The following is an 18,372-nucleotide window of genomic DNA, read 5'->3' as shown; positions in this document are numbered from 1 at the left end:
TCACTTCTTACATTGTCTTTCTTTTCCTGTCTCATTCCCACTTACATGAAGTATCAAAGAGCCTTGAAATATCTATAAGGAATTTTCCAAATAAAAAAATCTGATTTATAAATAACTTCAATGAAATGCTCTGTTTGTGAACCAGTGGTAAATCATGTATTTATTTAGCAGGAATACATTCCATTGATAATCAAAGAAAAAGTAACAGAAGAAAGTTAAGTGGCATTTAACATATTTGCTAAGTGGCATTTAACATATTTTGCAAAAAAACTAAAGTGTGTTAAAAGTGTGTCTCCCATTACAAAGAAATGCATCAGTGGAAGATCCACTGCAAGGAAAACCACAAAATAACACATTAGTAGCTTAAGCATGATTTCTACAAAGACTGGAGTAATGGTGAGATTTCAGAAAAAAATGTTACCTATAGGTCAATCTGAGCTGCTGCACTGAAAGTGAATACACTTCACAGTGAGTTCTACTCTTTCCTAATAAGTAAGTCTCACAGCAGTTATAATGACATCCACCAGGACATTATATGATTTGAGTGGTGCAATTGCAGGTAGCAGGACAATTCTTCTTCAGCAGTGGATGGCCACAGCCAAACAAGCTTTTCAGATTTCTGCAGTTTCCAACTAAGTCTTGATACTTGCAAGGATTGGCTAAAATACAAAAGATAGACACAAAACCATGAAATGTTATTTATAAAACAAGTCCTGGTCTGATACTTCTTCATTTTCCAAAAATTCTAAATTTTCATATCTATATAATCTTTGTACATTTGCTCTACTGTTAAAATTGTTTGAATATTATAGAAAAGGGAATACAGGCAGAAAGGTGGCATCTTACAGTTCTCATCTATTTGTCTGCTTTGACTTGCTCCACATGGGAGTCTGAAGGACCCAGGAGCCTGTTCAGATCATCACGTACATACAGATGTGTGAACCCTGACAAACTGTTCGTGCCCTTAGATATAGATGTACATCAAGACATTTTTTCTTGAGCTTTCCAGGAGAGGGAAGAAGCAGATTGATGGTGTGATAATGCACCTATTGCTCAACAGCAACACAATTTACTTCTCACAGGATGGTTGAGGTTGGAAGGGACCTCTGAAGGTCATCTGGTCCAACCCCCCTACTCAAGATTGTGCCTGTTCTGGTGGAATATCTAACCACCATTATTTCTGTGGGGAAATGTAAGGGGCACTTCTAGGATCTTTCATCCAGATTAGCAAGAAGTAACTATGCAAAGACACGATGCTACAGAGGAACAACATTATTATCGGAGGTAATGCAATGTTTGTTGTAAGGAGGAGAACACATTCACTTACTGCAAAGCCCTTTGTCGCAGTGGCCGGGACAGTCTGCACATTTTGGTCCGCTTTTGTAAGGTGTAGCTATTTGCGTTGCCCTATTTCCTCTGAAATTTGAAAGAAATACAAACCAAAACATGATCAAAGTGCAGCTCTGAACCATTAACAGGAATTTATATTATTTATCACAATGAAAGGCATCTGGAAGTTTTGGGATAAAATTATTTTCATAGACAGTCATGTTTTATTTTCAGATATTCATAGAATACAATAACTTTGATTTTAAATAAGAAGAACAATAAGGTTTAGAGAAAGAAGATCGATTCTTTGAATTTGTATAGCATTATCAGTTAAAAAAAAATCTTATGTGCTTCCTAGTTCTGCTTTTCTAATGGCTTTCAAGTGATTGTGGAAATAATAACCTCAGCAGATGCCTTCTGACATGCAGCTGTTTCAGATGTGCTCTTTACCTCTGTGAATATCTATTTGTGGTTGGCTTTCATTTTGCATTGGACTTTCTTGTTTGTGGTCAAAGTTATAAGATGATTTGTGCATGATGCCTGATTCTGACAGAGATAGACCTTTCTTTGTTCATATGCTAAATCTGTTTCAATGTGAAATAAAATAAATATTTAACCTGATGTTAAACCCACAATTCACACTGGTATTTTCAAAATCATAAATGGTTAAAATAAACTGTAATCATTTTATCCTACACATGATCACAGGAGTTTTTGAAAACATATCCATGATTATCGCATCTTAAATGAGTAAAAAGGCAGTACGTACGAAGGACAGTATTGGCAAACATAAAAGTAGTTGAACTGTTTCTTAGGACAGTAGGCAACTGCACATCCAATCTGGTAACTGTTGTACCAGATTAGCTGTAGAATAAAAATAAACACATTATTTCAGAGTCATGTTTTATTGAATTCTCATCATCAAACAGCTCACAAAACAGCAGAACCAGAAGATAATTTTTTATTTTGTTTTGTCTATTCAGCTTTTAAGTTTACAGTTTAGCTGTCAGAAAGAATAAATAAAAAAATGAGTTAACTGTGTCCTCCAGTTTTTGTATATTTTCTGGCAGGACACTAATGTTTAAATTCAAATATTTTCATCATAAATATTTTGCTTTGACATTTCTTAATCATATATCTCATTCCCTATACAGAAAATTTTTATTTCTAAATTAAAGGTGTCCATTTTCTTTTTCCTACAGAATAATATTTATCTTATGGACAGATCTTTCAAAATCCTGGTTCCATTGCTTCAGAATTAGACAAAAAAGAGTTTTAACTTATCATTCATCTTTGGATCAGAGTGTGAGTGATAGATAATGATTTGATGACAGTGATAATTTTTTTTTCTGTTGATAAATATCTCCCAGCTCCCTTAAGTGTAGTCCAGTAATTATAGTGTATCATTGCAGTTTGTTTCAATTCTCCATACCTGAGTATAGTTCTCAATATTGACATTTTTCGTGGTTGCTCCAAATCCGTACTTGAAATTGGAGGACTGACTGTGCCAGACTTGAATTGCTTCAGCCCATGTTTTTGGGTTAGATGATAGTAATACATTCTCCCCACAGGTGACACCTGAAATAGACGTAACTCTATTACTTAAGAGAGAAGCTAACTGTAGGGTGGGAAGCAGGACAGAGGGGTTGTAGCTACATCCTAAAAAAATCTCTACAATGCCAACCTATTTACCCTGTGATTTCAAGAAAAGGGCAACACACCTGATCCTATGAAATCTGGGAAATGTTATGCTGATTTTGGTGAGCTTTCAGTCACAGATACTTATTTGTCTACAAAATGTCTTACATGAAAATGGCTGTACTTAGTCATACCAACAGTCATTTATTGAGCTGTCTTGTCTCCAGCAGGTGCCAGAAGTGGACACTTTATGAAAGGTACAAGTACATAGCACCCCTCTCTTAATTTCCAACAATTTGTCTTTCAGTGTATTTATCTGACAAAGATGATGTTTTTCTGTTTAATAATCCTAAAAAGATATTCTACAACAGTTTAAAAGTTTTCCTTATTTCTAGCTCACATGCACAGGGGTCATCTGCAAACTGTTATTAACCCATCAGCTTAGCCTCCATATTTGTCATGTACCATTAATGACTCTCTGATCTCTTGGACTGATTTTCATCCCACACATATTTGCCCATTTCTCAGCATTTTTGGCAGCTTTCTCACTCCACATCTGAAAGACACAAAGGAAGAAGTATCCAGGTTACAGAAAAGTTAGTGCAGTCCATGAGAATTAAAAATATGGGGAATGACTTGGATGTTGTGTGCTGAATGTTGCCATGGTCCTCAACAGAAAGCAGAAGAGTCATGCCAGTTTACGCTACCGGGGCATGGGCACCACATTTCTTCAGCTCTTAAAGGTTGTAGAGCAGGTTATTCTGTACAGTATCACACAGTCCTGATCTCCAGATGGTCCTGAATAATAGGAATTTTACAACATACTGTTGCTTTCTTTTGGCTTTGTGTCTAAGTTAACATTGCAGGGTGCAGCGCACTAAATGATATAAAACTCATTTTCAGCCCAGGTGCAGCTGAGACGTAGTGATAGACACCAGCTGGACTTTGAACCTAGGGAACGTTTGCGAGTTTCACCATGCAGACTTAACCATAAAGCACTGACCAGCTCATCTGCTCATGGGATAGGGATAACAAAGAGTATCAGGGGTGACAGGGATGGGAGCAGTGATGGGCAAAGCAAACTCAGCTGAGGACAAATGGCTATGCAGATCTAGGTCTTTTTTGTCCCCCCCGACAGTGCATGATTCAGAAGCATGCTGCTGCTCATGCTCCTGCTCCACCTTTGCTTTACAAACTCTTTCCTTCACCCAAGACACGTGTTTCTCTTCTTCTAAGGCAGCTGCTTATCCCACAGACTAAAGAATGTGATCCATAACCTGAGAACCATCACTACATTTTCTACCCTACCCCCAGTTTAAATGTTTTCCCTGAAAAGGCTTGCAGTTGCTGTCTATTACAATGAACAAACATACGGTACAAACTTATGAGTCACTGTGCAGGCTATGTTAATGTATGTTTGACATCAATAAATAGATTTGGCTGGGGCAAACCTGTATTCAAGATTCCTGTAGACAGATAACCTCAGACATGGAACAGTTCCTATGTTGCTTAATTGAGTTTTTCTAAGTGGAGAAACTAAGACATGTTGGTTAGGAGAGAGGTTTTGAATAATACTTGTGGCTGTCCTGAGACCTTTGCGATGATTTCACAAGTGCTTGCATCATCAAGGTGTGCAAAATTAAGCATGAAGCCTGCAGAAGCAAAGGGATAAAATTCTGATTTCTTCACCTCAGTCCCAGAGCACCTTTCCTGCCCTCTCTGTTCACTGAGTGTGTGTTGTTTGGAAGGCTAAAATCTTCTGCTAACGATGTGGAAAGTAGATTAGTTGCAATGCATAGCTTACCATCTTCAGCATGTTCCTGGCCGTGGGAACTACAGATCTCCGTATTTCATTGTGTTGCTCAAGGATCTGTTTTTGGTTTTGAAACTTAAAATGAGGAGAGGAAATGTCCATTTGTTTATACTGAAAACCCTGGAAAACAATAACGATGAAGGTTTCAGTTATCAGAAGTTTAATAAGCAAGACAAATTATGAGCTTCCTGTCAAAGTAAAGCTTCTTGGAAATTCCCAATTTTCCTTTATTGGTTCTTCTATTTCTATAATTGCTGATTTTTTTTTCTTCTTTCTTTCATTTGAACTGCACATTTCACTAGGAGACATGATCCTAAATTAAATTTTTAGATAGGAATTCTACCTTCAGATGTCTCCACATCAAATATGGAGAAAGATTAGCTCTGGAACCAAATCTCAAGACTGGCTTTGACCTCTTGTGTGCGCTAAAAACGTCCCTAGCTCTTGTCAGTTGTAAGCTTTGGAAGTATGTGAAGCTGGATGAGAATTTAGGGCTGTTTTCAGACTATCTTTTAAAATACATAAGGTCAAGAAAGCAATGAATGATTTAGATTGCATTTTACATAGTGATGTCAGGTTATGAGTCCTTGTGGAGAAAAACAGTTGCAATGCTTATGTTGGAATTTTCAGACTAAAGCATCCCCCAGGAAAAGATTCTTCCCACTTAATGTCTAAAAATGAGACGTCTCAGTCTAAGACAGACACCTTGACTCTCTTTGTGGCAGAAGACAGAGGTAGTTCATCCCAGAATATCTGAACTCCTTTTAAGACTGGAAAAACCATTCTCTACAAGTACCTCTTTCTCCTTCCTTTGCAGAGAGAGGAGATCTCTCTGACAGAGATCAGGACAACTAATACTTTGATGCTTAAATCAGTGAGATGAGTTCCGCCGTTGGTGTGATGGTCTCTTTTCTAGGCACTGGTTCATCTTATTTAATTTTAGTTATGTATACCATAGATGTAAATATCTAAAATTCAGTTTGCCTTTACGGTCAATCAGAAAAGCATAAAATAAGAGTGGCTAAATTCTGGAATGTCCAAGTAATATGGATGAATCTTACTGCTTTGCCTTCAGAACTCAATTCTGGGTGTTAAAGGCTGTAGTCTGTGGCTTAAAATGGCACCTAATGCCATTTGAAATGCCCAGAGAGCCCTACCTAGCCTCAGACTGTTGCTCCAGAAAAGGATAGCTGTCTGTGCAGCATGAACAGCTCAGATACTCTGGACAGTCTCAAGGTGCACTAGGACACTTCTGTTTGGGCAACCGAACCTACCCCAAGAAGTGTCGTACATCTTGTTTAACTTCAGAGATTTAGAATGGTAGAAATAACATCTCAGCCAGTTATTTTAAGCTGCTGCTATACTTGGGTAAAAGAAACAAGCAATTTAGGACATGGTTCCCCCAAAATTTATTGAGGAAAGAGATGACTGACATCCCCAAAATACTTATTTCTTTTCATTCATTATTTAGTAGATCTTGACAAATTGCTCACAATCACGTGTCTACATAGTAGATACCTACATCTTACAAGATTAATTCTCTTTAAGGAGAGGTGAATACTAGATTTCTGATATTTAGCTAAACTACTTTAGAATAGCCTTAGTTCATATTTTTTGGGAAAAAGTATTATTAAAATTATTCTTGTGAAGAGAAGACTATTTTGATAGGCAGAAGAAATATTTCAATGCAAAAATCTGAGAGAATCAAGAGTTCATCTTTATTGTGTTATGTTAAAACATTAACAATAATTTCAACCCTGGCTTGTTAAGCTCTAGAGATCACTAGACTAGACTATGCCGTGTCACATATCTATGCAACGTGCTCAGATATGACTCTTTTGGATAGATGAATGCTCCTACCTGTCCATCAGATTGGTGTAACAAAGCAGCCAGGAAAATAATTGCAGTTAGTAGATCCATTTCTACAGAGAAAAAACAAAAAAACGCAAAATCCATTAATCTCTGCTGCATAAAGTTTGTGGTGTAATGTGGTACGTGAGCAAGATACAAAACTGTTGCAGAGTCAAGCCTGACACACAGATTATTTTAACTGGTATCTAATACAGTTCAATGTGCTGAAACTGAGCAAATTAGTGTATGATGGTGCATGGGCATCACTATCTTGTACAGAGATGACCACCTGGTGTTGAAGCAGGGGCTGTAAGTAGCATAAAGTTCCACGTTTCTTGTAACAGATTGATCAGCCCCCTCTTGAATTTGCAACATTTCCTTCATCTTTGCCTCCTTGTATAAAAAAAAGCTCATTAATTTGTTCAGTAGGGTCACATCAGTGTCCTACTCAAGCAAGCATCATCCATATTGGGAACTGGTGGTTTGGAGTGGAGCACTGAACACATAAGCAGTTGTCTCCATTCCTTTCCTGGTCACTGTTTCTTCATTAAATCAGCATCATAATGGCTCAAGCAAATGGTGGTGACCACCCTCAAGTTACATCTGACACCTAGACATGAACAAAACCTTCAGGAAATAGTATTGGCTACCGCCCTTTGGCTGCTAAGATACCTTATAGAAGCAAATACCACAGTATGTACACAGACAGTGTGAAACCCACTCATATTCATGTGATATTTTTTCTACATGTCAGAAGAAGTAAAGGTTACTTATCTTTGTACTATTAAGCATATACTGGAGATCATGTCTTTTTAGTTGGCAAAGAGCAAAATCCCAAGGAAAAGTAACTTTGAGCTCGGTGGGTTATCTTAAAGCAGTCTGAAGCCAGCAAGGAAAAAAGATGTAATAAAAAATGTCAAACATAATAAATCTTGGAGCTGACTTCTGAGAAAAATCCACAGCGTGAGCAGTACAGGTCAGTGGTAGAGATCTAGGAAATCCTGCTTGACAGGGAAACTATTGGGATAACACCTGCTAAAACCATAAATATACAATGAAAATATAAACAACCCACCAATCCATCTCTGCTAAGTGATTAAAGAAACATGTTGATGTTAGGTGAGAAGAATGAGTTAAGAGCTTTTACTTCTGATGGGAACTGAAGCATAGATTCACATCTCAGAGAATTAACAGCAAGTTACCAGGGTCCTGGAAATGCAACTTACATTTCATTCTTCTTTCACTGAGTAGAATGAACATTTCTTGTTCCTAGAATGATGACTTGGAAGAAATGGCATTTATAACATTATTAATATCCTATTCATTGTTTAACATCTGAAATTGCCTCTGGATTTTGATCTGATCTCTTTTCATTTATGTCGTGTTTATGTTATCGATGTCAGTGGATTTACTTGCTATTGTGTCCTGTGTGAGTGAGTCAGCCGACAACTGTGGTGTCAGATATTTCTGCTTATTATAGGGATGATAACAACAACAACAACAATAATAGCAATAACAATAACAATAGGGCTCCAGAAAGTGTGTTAATTTTCTTCTCAGATGCTTTAGTGTGACTCTTTCATTTATAAATTGTGCAGCAGCTCCAATACTATGAGAAAATTCTATACATTGTGATCTCTGAGCACAAGCAGGTCCACGTATAACCCTCGTTTGGGGCTAAATTTCCAACTAAAATTCAGTTCTGAACAGAGGGCTTGGGAAAGGCCTATGAGAACACTGGAGAATAAATTAAGAAAAAGTTTTTAAAAATAAATTTTCTTTCAAACATCTTTCTTTGTGTGTGAGTCCCCTTTTATGTTCACATTTTATGAGTATTCCACACTAGTTTGCAGTAAGAGTATTCCAACCTATCTGTCACAGCGTATAATGTCACGGTAAAGGGCTTGATGTAGTGATGCTCTTGCCAGCATTTAGCTTTGCAGCTGAGGATGACTTCCTCTGAATTTAGATGCCAATAACTATAGGCATAGCTAGAAATATTCCTCATTTTTACACAGGAAAGACTTTCCACTAAGATTGGAGGTCAATCAACCAGGGACTATAAATGTACCCTGTGAGTTTTACACCCAGCAAAAAAATCTTAGGGCTAATATTCACAGCAAAGCATTCATGAACAAATGTAAGGCATGAATCCATATATCAGACTAAGGCCATCAAGCCACTGTTGGAACAAGATGAGTTCTTTATTTTTTTAAATTCCCAGCTATGCAGAGTTTCAACCTACCTCTAAGGAAATTAAACCAAAGAAGAAAAGTGAAAACACTACTCTCTTTTCACTTGCATGATAGCAATGCAAGACTAAGTTGTCTGAGTCCAGACCAAAAGCTCCACACACTGTTGAGTTATTCCTTGCAATGTGCTGTATTCTTTCATAAACTCACAAGGTAATGAGCTTGGTGTATCAATTCCCAAACTGATACTAATAAAAATGGTAGGACAGCACTGCCATGCAGAAATGTGAGTTTGAATCCAATGGGCTTCATAGTTACATTATGATGGCGTTGTGCCTGGTCTAACAAACCTGAACTCTTAGGAGGTCTATTCAGCCTATGAAAACACCAAGGCAATGTGATCTGGTGACTACAATTCTCCTGGTACAAGACAGGTTGCATCTAGATTGATCATTTATTTTGGTACTATATTCTGTTGCATGATATAAATCAGCAAGACATATCCTATCACACCAAAGACTTCATATCATTCAGATATTCAGTCTTCAGCTTGTTTTCCCATGATTTCATAAGGAAATCAGTTGCATGAGGCAGAGTCAAGGATCTCACTCATATTAATGAAGAATAAATTCTTAAACTGAAGGGATATCTTTGGCCACTGAGAAGTTGTCTTGTCCTTACAAGCAGAAACAAGATATGGGATTCCCCAGGTAAGTGCTGCAAATGGAAACAAAACATAGCTCCAGAATTAAACTTGATTAAAATACTGCTGCACATCTTCGATTGTCAGACTGTACAATCAAATCTGTGCCTTGGAGTAACTGTATTTGGCATTACTTTCAAAGTCAAAAGACAACAGTTCCCATATACAATTATCCTTCCATGTCAATAGTATTCAATCCACTAAATCACTTTCATGCTTCTGAAAAGACAAATGCTAGCAATGCATTTTTAGATAGCTCTGCTTGAAAACTGGACATTTCATGCAAATTTGATTGAATGCAAAAAAAAAAAAAAAATCTATAGCTAAAAAGCTGGAAACAAAGGTCTGTTTGAAAAATACAGTCCAGTCTTTTCTTGTTTAGTCCTGGTGTTTCACTCTTCAGCAGAGTCTTTTTCCTGCCAACTGATAAATCTTTCAGGGCATAGCAGGTTTGAAAGTTTGTAAGAGTGGGAATATTTGTCTTTTCAGTTACTTTGATATAAGTTTTTTCTACCTTCTCTGAGTCTACATCTTTAACTTTCATTTTGTAAAAAAATTTTCACTCTGCATTAAGAAAATACAATCAGTTTACTGCATACTGTCAGATAGACATTTTAATAGCATATATACCTGAAAGCTTGGACAGAGAGTTGGCATTTCTAGATGGCAAAATTCTGAGTTCAGATGCACTGGTATATCCCAATACTCAAGTGAAATAAATTCAACACAAAAATAATTCAAATGGGATTAGAGAAGCATTTTCCATGATTGACCACCCTCTGCAAAATGGATTAATTTATTTTCACATTTGAAGAATGAAACAAGTGAGTCAGTGTTACCTTTTGATCTAAAGAAATGTGGAATTAGACTTCACTGAAGCCATTTCTTACCCACACAGGTTGAAGGTGTACTTTCTAAGCAGAAGATATAATTTATTTTTAAATTTTTCCTCTGTGAAGAAGACATTTTCTTTTAATTATCACATTTGGTACAACTTAGATATTAAATACATTAGCCTTTGTAGCACAGTGCCCAATCAATACTGACCAAGTTACTGTATGGAAAAAATCTCTAATACTGAAATTCAATTCTGCATACATTACCTTTGTCCAGCCAGAATCCTTCTGTTTCTTTGGAAGAGTTGCAGGAGTGAGAGGCCCTCCTCACTCTAGGGTTGTGTATATATATGCGTTCCCTTCTCTTTCCTTGTCAATATTTATTGCTCATAAATGACATCAGCTTTGGGACTTCACATTTTAGAAGAAAGAACTTTTCTTAATGAACAGGTGACTGAAAATGAACCAATCCAATTGTATCGTTTTGGTTTTTTTTGCTTGTCTCCAGGATAAGGAAAGAGATAAGATAAGATGACTGTCCTTTTGCAGCACTTTGACTTTGTCAAGATACTTGTGGTCTGATCAGCAAGCTACAGTGCTAATGTTATGTTCACAAAATGAAAGCTCAAGTTAAGGGATGGTTGCTTTGCAATTGTCTGTTCTGGCTCTGGCAAAAGAGTGGAATAAATATTTTGAGGCAGAGACATAAGTCAACAACTCATTTCATAGCCATGCACAGAATGACCTGCACTCTGGGCAACACAATATTTTCTTCCAAGTGGTTCCTAAACTTTCATTTGCTAAATAAAATTTATATTGCATTAGCTCACTGAGGCCAAAAGGCTGTGGCACTAGCCATTATTTTACACACATTTCACCCCATGCATTGCTCAAAAGTAACTTACTTGCAGAATGGTCTCAGACTTGTACATCTTCCCCTTTTAGTCTGAAGAGATGTGTGGCATGTGTTTGCTTTTTTTCTCCTGTGCAGCATCACTCAGCTCACCTTTCTTTTTGAAGAATCTTTTCTTCCATTTATTTATAAGGCAATATCACAAAGTCAGCTTTGACAGGTCCTAAATGCTCAACTCTACTCTATTTAAACATAATATGTCTGGCTTCCTTCCATGCTGCCTGTTGGCTTTCAGAATGCATAAAGCATCTGCACATCTCATAGAATCACAAAATCATAAAATGGTTTGGGTTGGAAGGGACCTTAAAGATCATCTAGTTCCAATCCCCTCATTCTTTTCTTGCAGATCCCTTTCTCATCCTTGCCTTTGCTGTGATGCCTTGCATGCTGAGCACCGCTTTTGTTATGCTGGGTTGAGGTGGCTGTCCATAGTACAACTCAATATTGTTTCATTGTTTCTTGTTTTCTGCAGTATTTCTGCTGCACATATGCTGTGGACAGAATTTTAATACTGAATTATGGTTCCTTTCTAACACAGTTGCTTTTGTTCTTTACCTGTATAGCAGGCAGCACTACAGGAAGTCACTTGTGATAAGGTCTCCCGTATCCTCCCATGTTCTGAGATAAGGGCAAGGATGCTTTTTATCTGAAGTGCTTGTGACAACTTTGATGACACCAAGGTTATCACCATCAGAAAGCCTAGTAAACTGCCTACTATAGTTATTAAGACTACATCTCTATCACCTCTGAAGGGATGCAGTCTAGCACTTCCATATACCCAGTGTCCTGGTAGATAGTTCCATTTTACCCCATTCACTGCATTCAGTAATTTTCATTAATTTGCTACAGTCACCTGAGCTTTATTTGTATTGTTAAAATGAAATTATACCACTGCAAGTATTTCTTTAAAGCATACCACACCTGTTTAAATAGTGAAATCCATTTGTTCTATAAAGAACGTCTGTCAGATATGCTGCAATTCATGGTCTATGGGTAAAATAATTGGGAAGAAAACAAAGATTAATAAAACTGACATCCGGAACCGTGGTACAAAGAGCAATTTAGCATATCAATTCCCACTTCCTCATGTGGAGTACCAGAGGGGGTAGAGTAATTTAGTTTAAAAAAAAAATAATTAATTCTACAGGGTTCTGCAAATGTATATATTTATTTTAAATATAAAAATATGGAAAGTTCTTTAAAAAAATAAAATCAGCTTGAGAGATTTGACTGTGGAAGTTCTTCTTCCACCCCTTATATAAACCTAAACTATAAGAATCTCATTTGAGCTCAAGTAATGAAGGCAAAAATTCCAGTTTCTTCAATTCTTCAGTTCCACTGAATCTAATGACAGCTTAACTAGTACTTTTGATTAAAATTCATGCCATTCGGTGCGGTTCAGGCTTTGCATAGATCTTTTTCTTAGCTATACAAAACACCTTGCAGACCTGATACTTTTAGTTAACTTTGTTTTGCAAAAAGGACCATTCATTTCTTCCACACAACCCAACTCACCTTCCACTCTAGCTGATTATTAGGGAGATAACCAACAGGGTAATAATTCAACAGTTACTCTCATATGGGGGTAGATGCTACACAAAAAAAGCTAGCCCAGGCAAAGGACAAAATAGGAAGGAAATGTTTCTGAATTTCCTGATCTCTTGCTTTGAAATTAAGAGGGAGATTTTTAACTTTTTGTGTGTTGTAAACAGGATTTCATTACTCTTACATTCTCCCTTATAGAAATCAGCACCCTAGAAACAGAGCACAGGAGAGGAAATATAAAGAGCATATGAAGTAGGAGCTAAGCAGCCTAACAAGCAGTCCCACCATGTCCCTTTTACATGCTTCCCCTTTCTGGGAGGGGACAAGATACTTCTAGATGTTTTGAGCACAGAGATATCTTTTCTGAACTCTCCTGCTTCTGCAAAGCCTCAGATCTCTCAAGCAAATGGAGACAACACTGACTGCAATGCACAAATTGTAGTCATTGCTGCTAACCTACTGCTAGTACCATCCTTTGGACTGCAGCTATGAAAGTATTCATCCTGAAGCAAAAAATATGGGTCTAGATCCTCCACAAAGGATTTTCCCTATTAAATGAATTCCACTTTTTGCAGTGCCCAGATGATACAGTTATTGCCCTAGTGATTGCAATGTCTCCTTTCATGACACTGTGAAACTTGAAACTACTGCCTATGTGACTATTCATAACCAAGGAACAAACCCAAAAAAACTAAATGAATCAATAGTAACTGTACATAAGCACAGTATAATGGAATAATTTTAAAAAACTGTCAACCAGAAACTTTGAGAGGCCTATTCCCTCCCTTCTGCCCCTAGAACAGGATCTGTTTTAAATAGGCTGTGCCTGATAGATGTTTTTCTACATGGTTCTTAAAAGTTTGCAGTGAGGAGAATTCGTGGCTTCCTTGGGGAATAAAGTTAATTCCTTTCTAGTCTTACTATTCAAAAACTGCTCGTAAAGTCTAATGTGCACTCTTAAAGTCTAATGTATGAAACTGCAGAAGGAAATTTTTTTGCAGAGTGGAAGTCAGTTACATGAAGTCCAAATTGATTAACAAATGATTCAGTTACTAAAATCATAGACTTTTCATATCAAAGCTTAATATGTACACATGTTCATGGTCTTTTCAATCTTCTTTATTTAAATGTGGCAAAGCTGATCAATGTAAAAATGTATCATTGTTCTTTATTAACTGTATACAGATTGGCATTTCAGCTACAGTTCAGATCTAATAATTCATTAGAAACATTTCTAAATCTATACTATAAATCAATATATTCTAAATCTATACTACACGACATTAAGGATCTAGTTCTAGAAAAGAACTCTGGGGTAAAATACATTCCAACTCCTGGGAGAACTCAATAGTGAAAGCACTTGCATTTGAGCTAGTCTTTTTCATCTCCCTTTCTTGAAAATAGCTGAAAAACAATTTTAACATCATAGAATTATAGAATGGTTTGGGTTGGAAGGGACCTTCAAATACCATCTAGTTCCACCCCCCTGCCATGGGCAGGGACACCTTCCACTGGGCCAGGTTGCTCAAAGCCCCGTCCAACCTGGCCTTGAACCCTTCCAGGGAGGGGACAGCCACAGCTTCTCTGGGCAACATGTTCCAGTGTCTCACCACCCTCACAGGGAAGAATTTCTTCCTTACATCTAATCTAAATCTACCATCTTTCAGTTTAAAACCATTACCCCTCGTCCTATCACTACACTCCCTGATAAACAGTCCCTCCCCATCTTTCCTGTAGCCCCTTTAAGTACTGGGAGGCCATTGTAAGGTCTCCCTGGAGCCTTCTCTTCTCCAGGCTGAACAACCCCAACTCTCTCAGCCTTTCTACATAGGAGAGGGGTTCCAGTACCCTGATCATCTTTGTGGCCTCCTCTGGACCCACTCCAACAGGTCCATGTCCTTCTTTTCCTGGAGGTCCCAGAGCTGGACACAGCACTGTAGTTGGGATCTCACGAGAGTAGAGTAGAAGGGGAGAATCCCCTTCCTCAACCTGCTGGCCACACTTCACTTGATGCAGCCCAGGACATGGTTGGCTTTCTGGGCTGCAAGTGCACATTGCTGGCTCATAATCAGTTTTCCATCCACTAATACCCCCAAGTCCTTCTCCGCAGGGCTGCTGTGCTTGGGATTGCCCTGACCCATGTGCAGGACCTTGCACTTGGCCTTGTTGAACTTCATGAGGTTCACACAGGCCCACCTCTCCAGCCTGTCCAGGTCCCTCTGGATGGCACATCCCTTCCCTCCAGGGTCTTGAATGCACCACACAGCTTGGTGTTGTCAGTGAACTTGCTGAGGGTGCACTCAGTCCCACTGCCCATGTCTCCAACCAAGATGTTAAACAGCACCTGTTCCAATGCCGACCCCTGAGGAATGACACTTGTCACCATTCTCCACTTGGACATCGAGCCACTGAGTGAGACCATCCAGCCAACAATGTTCCAGGAAGCAACATATCTAATGCCTTTAAAATGTTAGATTAGAATAGGAGAAACTGTCAGATACAGGTCAATGAGAAAGATAAACTCTATCTCTTCAATCACATTTCTCCCAGAAAACAAATAAACCAACGCCTGTTGTTAGTGAATGTTAACAATATGGAAGGGTACAAAGAAAGTGAACATGGAAGACTTCTGTATAGAAACCTCATGTGGAACAACACTTTTTTCAGATATGTCTTTCTCTGTGAGAGTCTGACGTAACCAAACAAAACATAGTTATGCTCAGCTGATATTTTAGAACAAATCTGTTATTTGAAATAAATCTGGCCAAGCAAACAACATTTCTCAGAATCCAAGTTGTGTTTTGATATAAGTGATTTATTGAATGATGTTTTTTTAAGAAAAAGGAAGTGGAAAATACATCCCTTTCCTTCTAATAGTGAAAGATACAAAGCAATACAGACTCGAAACACAGATATCTCAAATGTAATGATGATCTGGAGACATTTGTTTCTTACTCATGGATAAAAATGGTTTTAAGGGCTCAGCTTCAGTTTATATGGTTAATAACTTAAGTCATAACTATCTCTGTGTAAATCATGCTAATGAATTTTTCATTAATTCCTTTTTGTTTGCTACATGTATTTGCTGAGAAAAGGTGTTTCTTTAATCTAACAACAATGTGGGGACTTTTGCCATGAATTCCTTAAAAAAGTGTCAGGTCTAAATTAATTCCATATGTAAGCATTTCAGCCTTCTTATGCATTTGACATAAGAGTATACCAGAGGTATTGTAGATGGCACAGAAAGAAGGTTGGTCTTGTAACAGTGTCAGGTTGGTAAAAAATATCTTGAACTTGCTGAGACTGAAAAGCTTGTTAAAATGTAGAAGAAAACAGGAAAATCAGATTTGCAAGTCAGTGAGTCTTGCATGGACCATTCTATTGGACTGGTTGCAGCAAGAAAACGAGAAACATTTGGAGCAATGAAAAGAAGTATTAAGATAATCTCCATTTAAAATCACAGTATCCTAGCATGAAGAGTCATTTGGAAATGATATTGCTGATTAATTGCAGTTTGACTCATAATAATTACTGAAATAACTGCATTTGGCCACAGACAAACTTGTTTGTGGACTGGGTCCTCACCTTTTTTGTAATAGCATAAAGGTTATAACACTCTGAAATGGGAAACTACTTGATAAAAGATGAATCTAAACTATATAACCAGTGGACATATTACATATCCATTCACAGCATACCTTGACTGAAAAGGCTTTCATACATCTCGCTGAAGCTCAGTCATTGCATAGTCTGATGTGCAGGAACCATAGAGCTAAGTGGAAAAAAAAAAGCAAGAGGGAGTATTCAATTCCATGAAAAAAACCCTGAGAAAAAACACTGTAAAGGAGGCATAGTTTTCTGGTTTCTGCATCCTGTAATGTTTTTCCCTTTTAGAGAGACATGCTCTGTTCTGTAATGAACTACAGAAAAGTAATTGTAAGAAAAAATTATTTCCTGGCTGAAACTGATACATGTCTTTTACAAGTTTCTACTATTGGAAAGTATCCAGTTGCTCACACTAGTATCAACAACATCTAAGCACATGTGCTTACATTAGTGTTTTTCTATGATCAAGGTGGGGAAAAGCAAATATATACATTTCTTCATAAATCAATGTATAAACTTTTTTGAAAGAAGTCATAAAATATAGTTGTGTCTTACTAAAATAGGGTATCTAAAATGTAAGTTTCTACATCTGAGCTAGTTATCCCAACAGAGGGAAGGAGATCTTCTAGGTTAGTGGAGACCTAATTCTAAATGCAGCAGCCTATATGGAGGTGCTTGGCACCATTTCTTATAAAACAGTATGTCCAAAACACCCTTTCAGTGTTAAAGATATTACAAAGGACATATGGAAGACCTGCGCCCTTCCAAATTGTAGCTGGAGTCCTGGCAAGATACTCTGGGGCATCTCAGGAAGTTGTGGACTCCCAACTGAATCAAACACTTAAATGAGACAATGAGGAGTGTTTTGGGAGAGACTTCTCTCATGTTAAGATGTCTACGTTTCAGCAGGTTTATGGTGTATCAAGCTCTGTTGTCTTCACTGATCTAGCACCACCAAGTAGAGGAACCCAGAACAGTTCTCTGGAAAAGCTGATCTTGTAGAACCAGGTGAACCTCCAGGTGAAAGGCAGATGAGCTCTGTAGCACTCAAAGCATCCCTGTTTTCTAAGTGTGCACTCTTGTACCTTTTATTTCATGACTTGAAATACAGGTGTTACGATTCCATGTACCCATCATAGTCTTTTAATAACTAGGGTAGAATTCAATTTAAATTCAAAGTGTATATATCAATAGTATAGCTGCCTTCATCTAAATGCAGTTCCCTTTATAGTCACTGAAGAGAACAGTCACTTCTGAGAGATAACATGCATTGCGCTGAATGTCTCACCCTAAAACAGACCACATAAAACTGGTATTAAAATATGTATTTTTCTCAAAGAACAATAAAATAATTTGGAGCAATTAGTCTGCATTACAGATATTTCAGTCCAGGAGAACTGTCTCTAACCTCTTACTCTTCAGCAATGGAGTGAAACGAACTGGAAGTATATGTTATCTATGAGGAAGTTTAGTTTGGACCAGATATCCCAAAATGAATCTGCAGAGAGAAAAAAATCGTGCAAAACTGAACTTGCAGCAGCCAGGAATTGTTTTAGAAACATAGTAAATAAATACTCCCAGTCTTCTGTTTTCCTTGTGTGACTGATGTTTCATAAATTATGTTTAACCTAAGAAATTAATCTTGCTCAGAACAATTGAGTTCAGAGATGTGGGACTGATGGTTTTATTTCACCTACTGTTCCAAATTCAAGTGCATTTACTGACCATGTCTGGTTTAAATTGCCATCTTTGTCCCGTGTTCTGATATTCTGTTGTATTTTATTGGTATAAAAACTGAAAGACTGCATTTCTATCCAGTTTGCCTGGTACATGTTGGGACATGGTAGAACCTTCACACAAAATATAGTAAGCAGGAATTAGTGAAGAGGAGGGGAAAGAAATGGGATGTAAAAAGAGAACCATGCAAAAGTAAGATACAGGTATAT

General features: G+C 37.5%; 1 protein-coding gene across 1 annotated transcript; it reads right to left on the bottom strand.

Moving 5' to 3' along the window:
- Positions 1–268: 268 nt before the first annotated feature.
- On the bottom strand, positions 269–6,677 carry LOC141940468 (cysteine-rich venom protein DIS2-like). The gene is made up of 7 exons (XM_074861367.1): positions 6,641–6,677; positions 4,772–4,900; positions 3,433–3,523; positions 2,762–2,907; positions 2,099–2,193; positions 1,328–1,416; positions 269–659 (listed from the first exon to the last, which is right to left on the bottom strand). The coding sequence occupies exons 2-7, from the start codon at positions 4,880–4,882 to the stop codon at positions 532–534; spliced, it is 660 nt and encodes a 219-aa protein (XP_074717468.1). The 5' UTR covers positions 4,883–4,900; positions 6,641–6,677; the 3' UTR covers positions 269–531.
- Between the last annotated feature and the right edge of the window lie 11,695 nt (positions 6,678–18,372).

This window comes from Strix uralensis, chromosome 3, assembly GCF_047716275.1.
Source record: "Strix uralensis isolate ZFMK-TIS-50842 chromosome 3, bStrUra1, whole genome shotgun sequence".
NCBI classification, from domain to species: domain Eukaryota; kingdom Metazoa; phylum Chordata; class Aves; order Strigiformes; family Strigidae; genus Strix; species Strix uralensis.
The sequence above is the reverse complement of the archived record's forward strand: the minus strand, read 5'-3'. Positions and strand labels throughout refer to the sequence as shown.

What these genes read in the sequence shown, in the direction of transcription:
- LOC141940468 (XM_074861367.1), bottom strand. Translation starts at nt 4,882, where the DNA reads ATGGACATTTCCTCTCCTCATTTTAAGTTTCAAAACCAAAAACAGATC. An exon ending in GTTTGCCAATACTGTCCTTC is followed by an intron (nt 1,417 to 2,098) that starts GTACGTACTGCC and finishes TTCAAATTTCAG; the next exon opens with AGGAAATAGGGCAACGCAAA. An exon ending in CTGCGACAAAGGGCTTTGCA is followed by an intron (nt 660 to 1,327) that starts GTAAGTGAATGT and finishes TTTGTATTTTAG; the next exon opens with CCAATCCTTGCAAGTATCAA.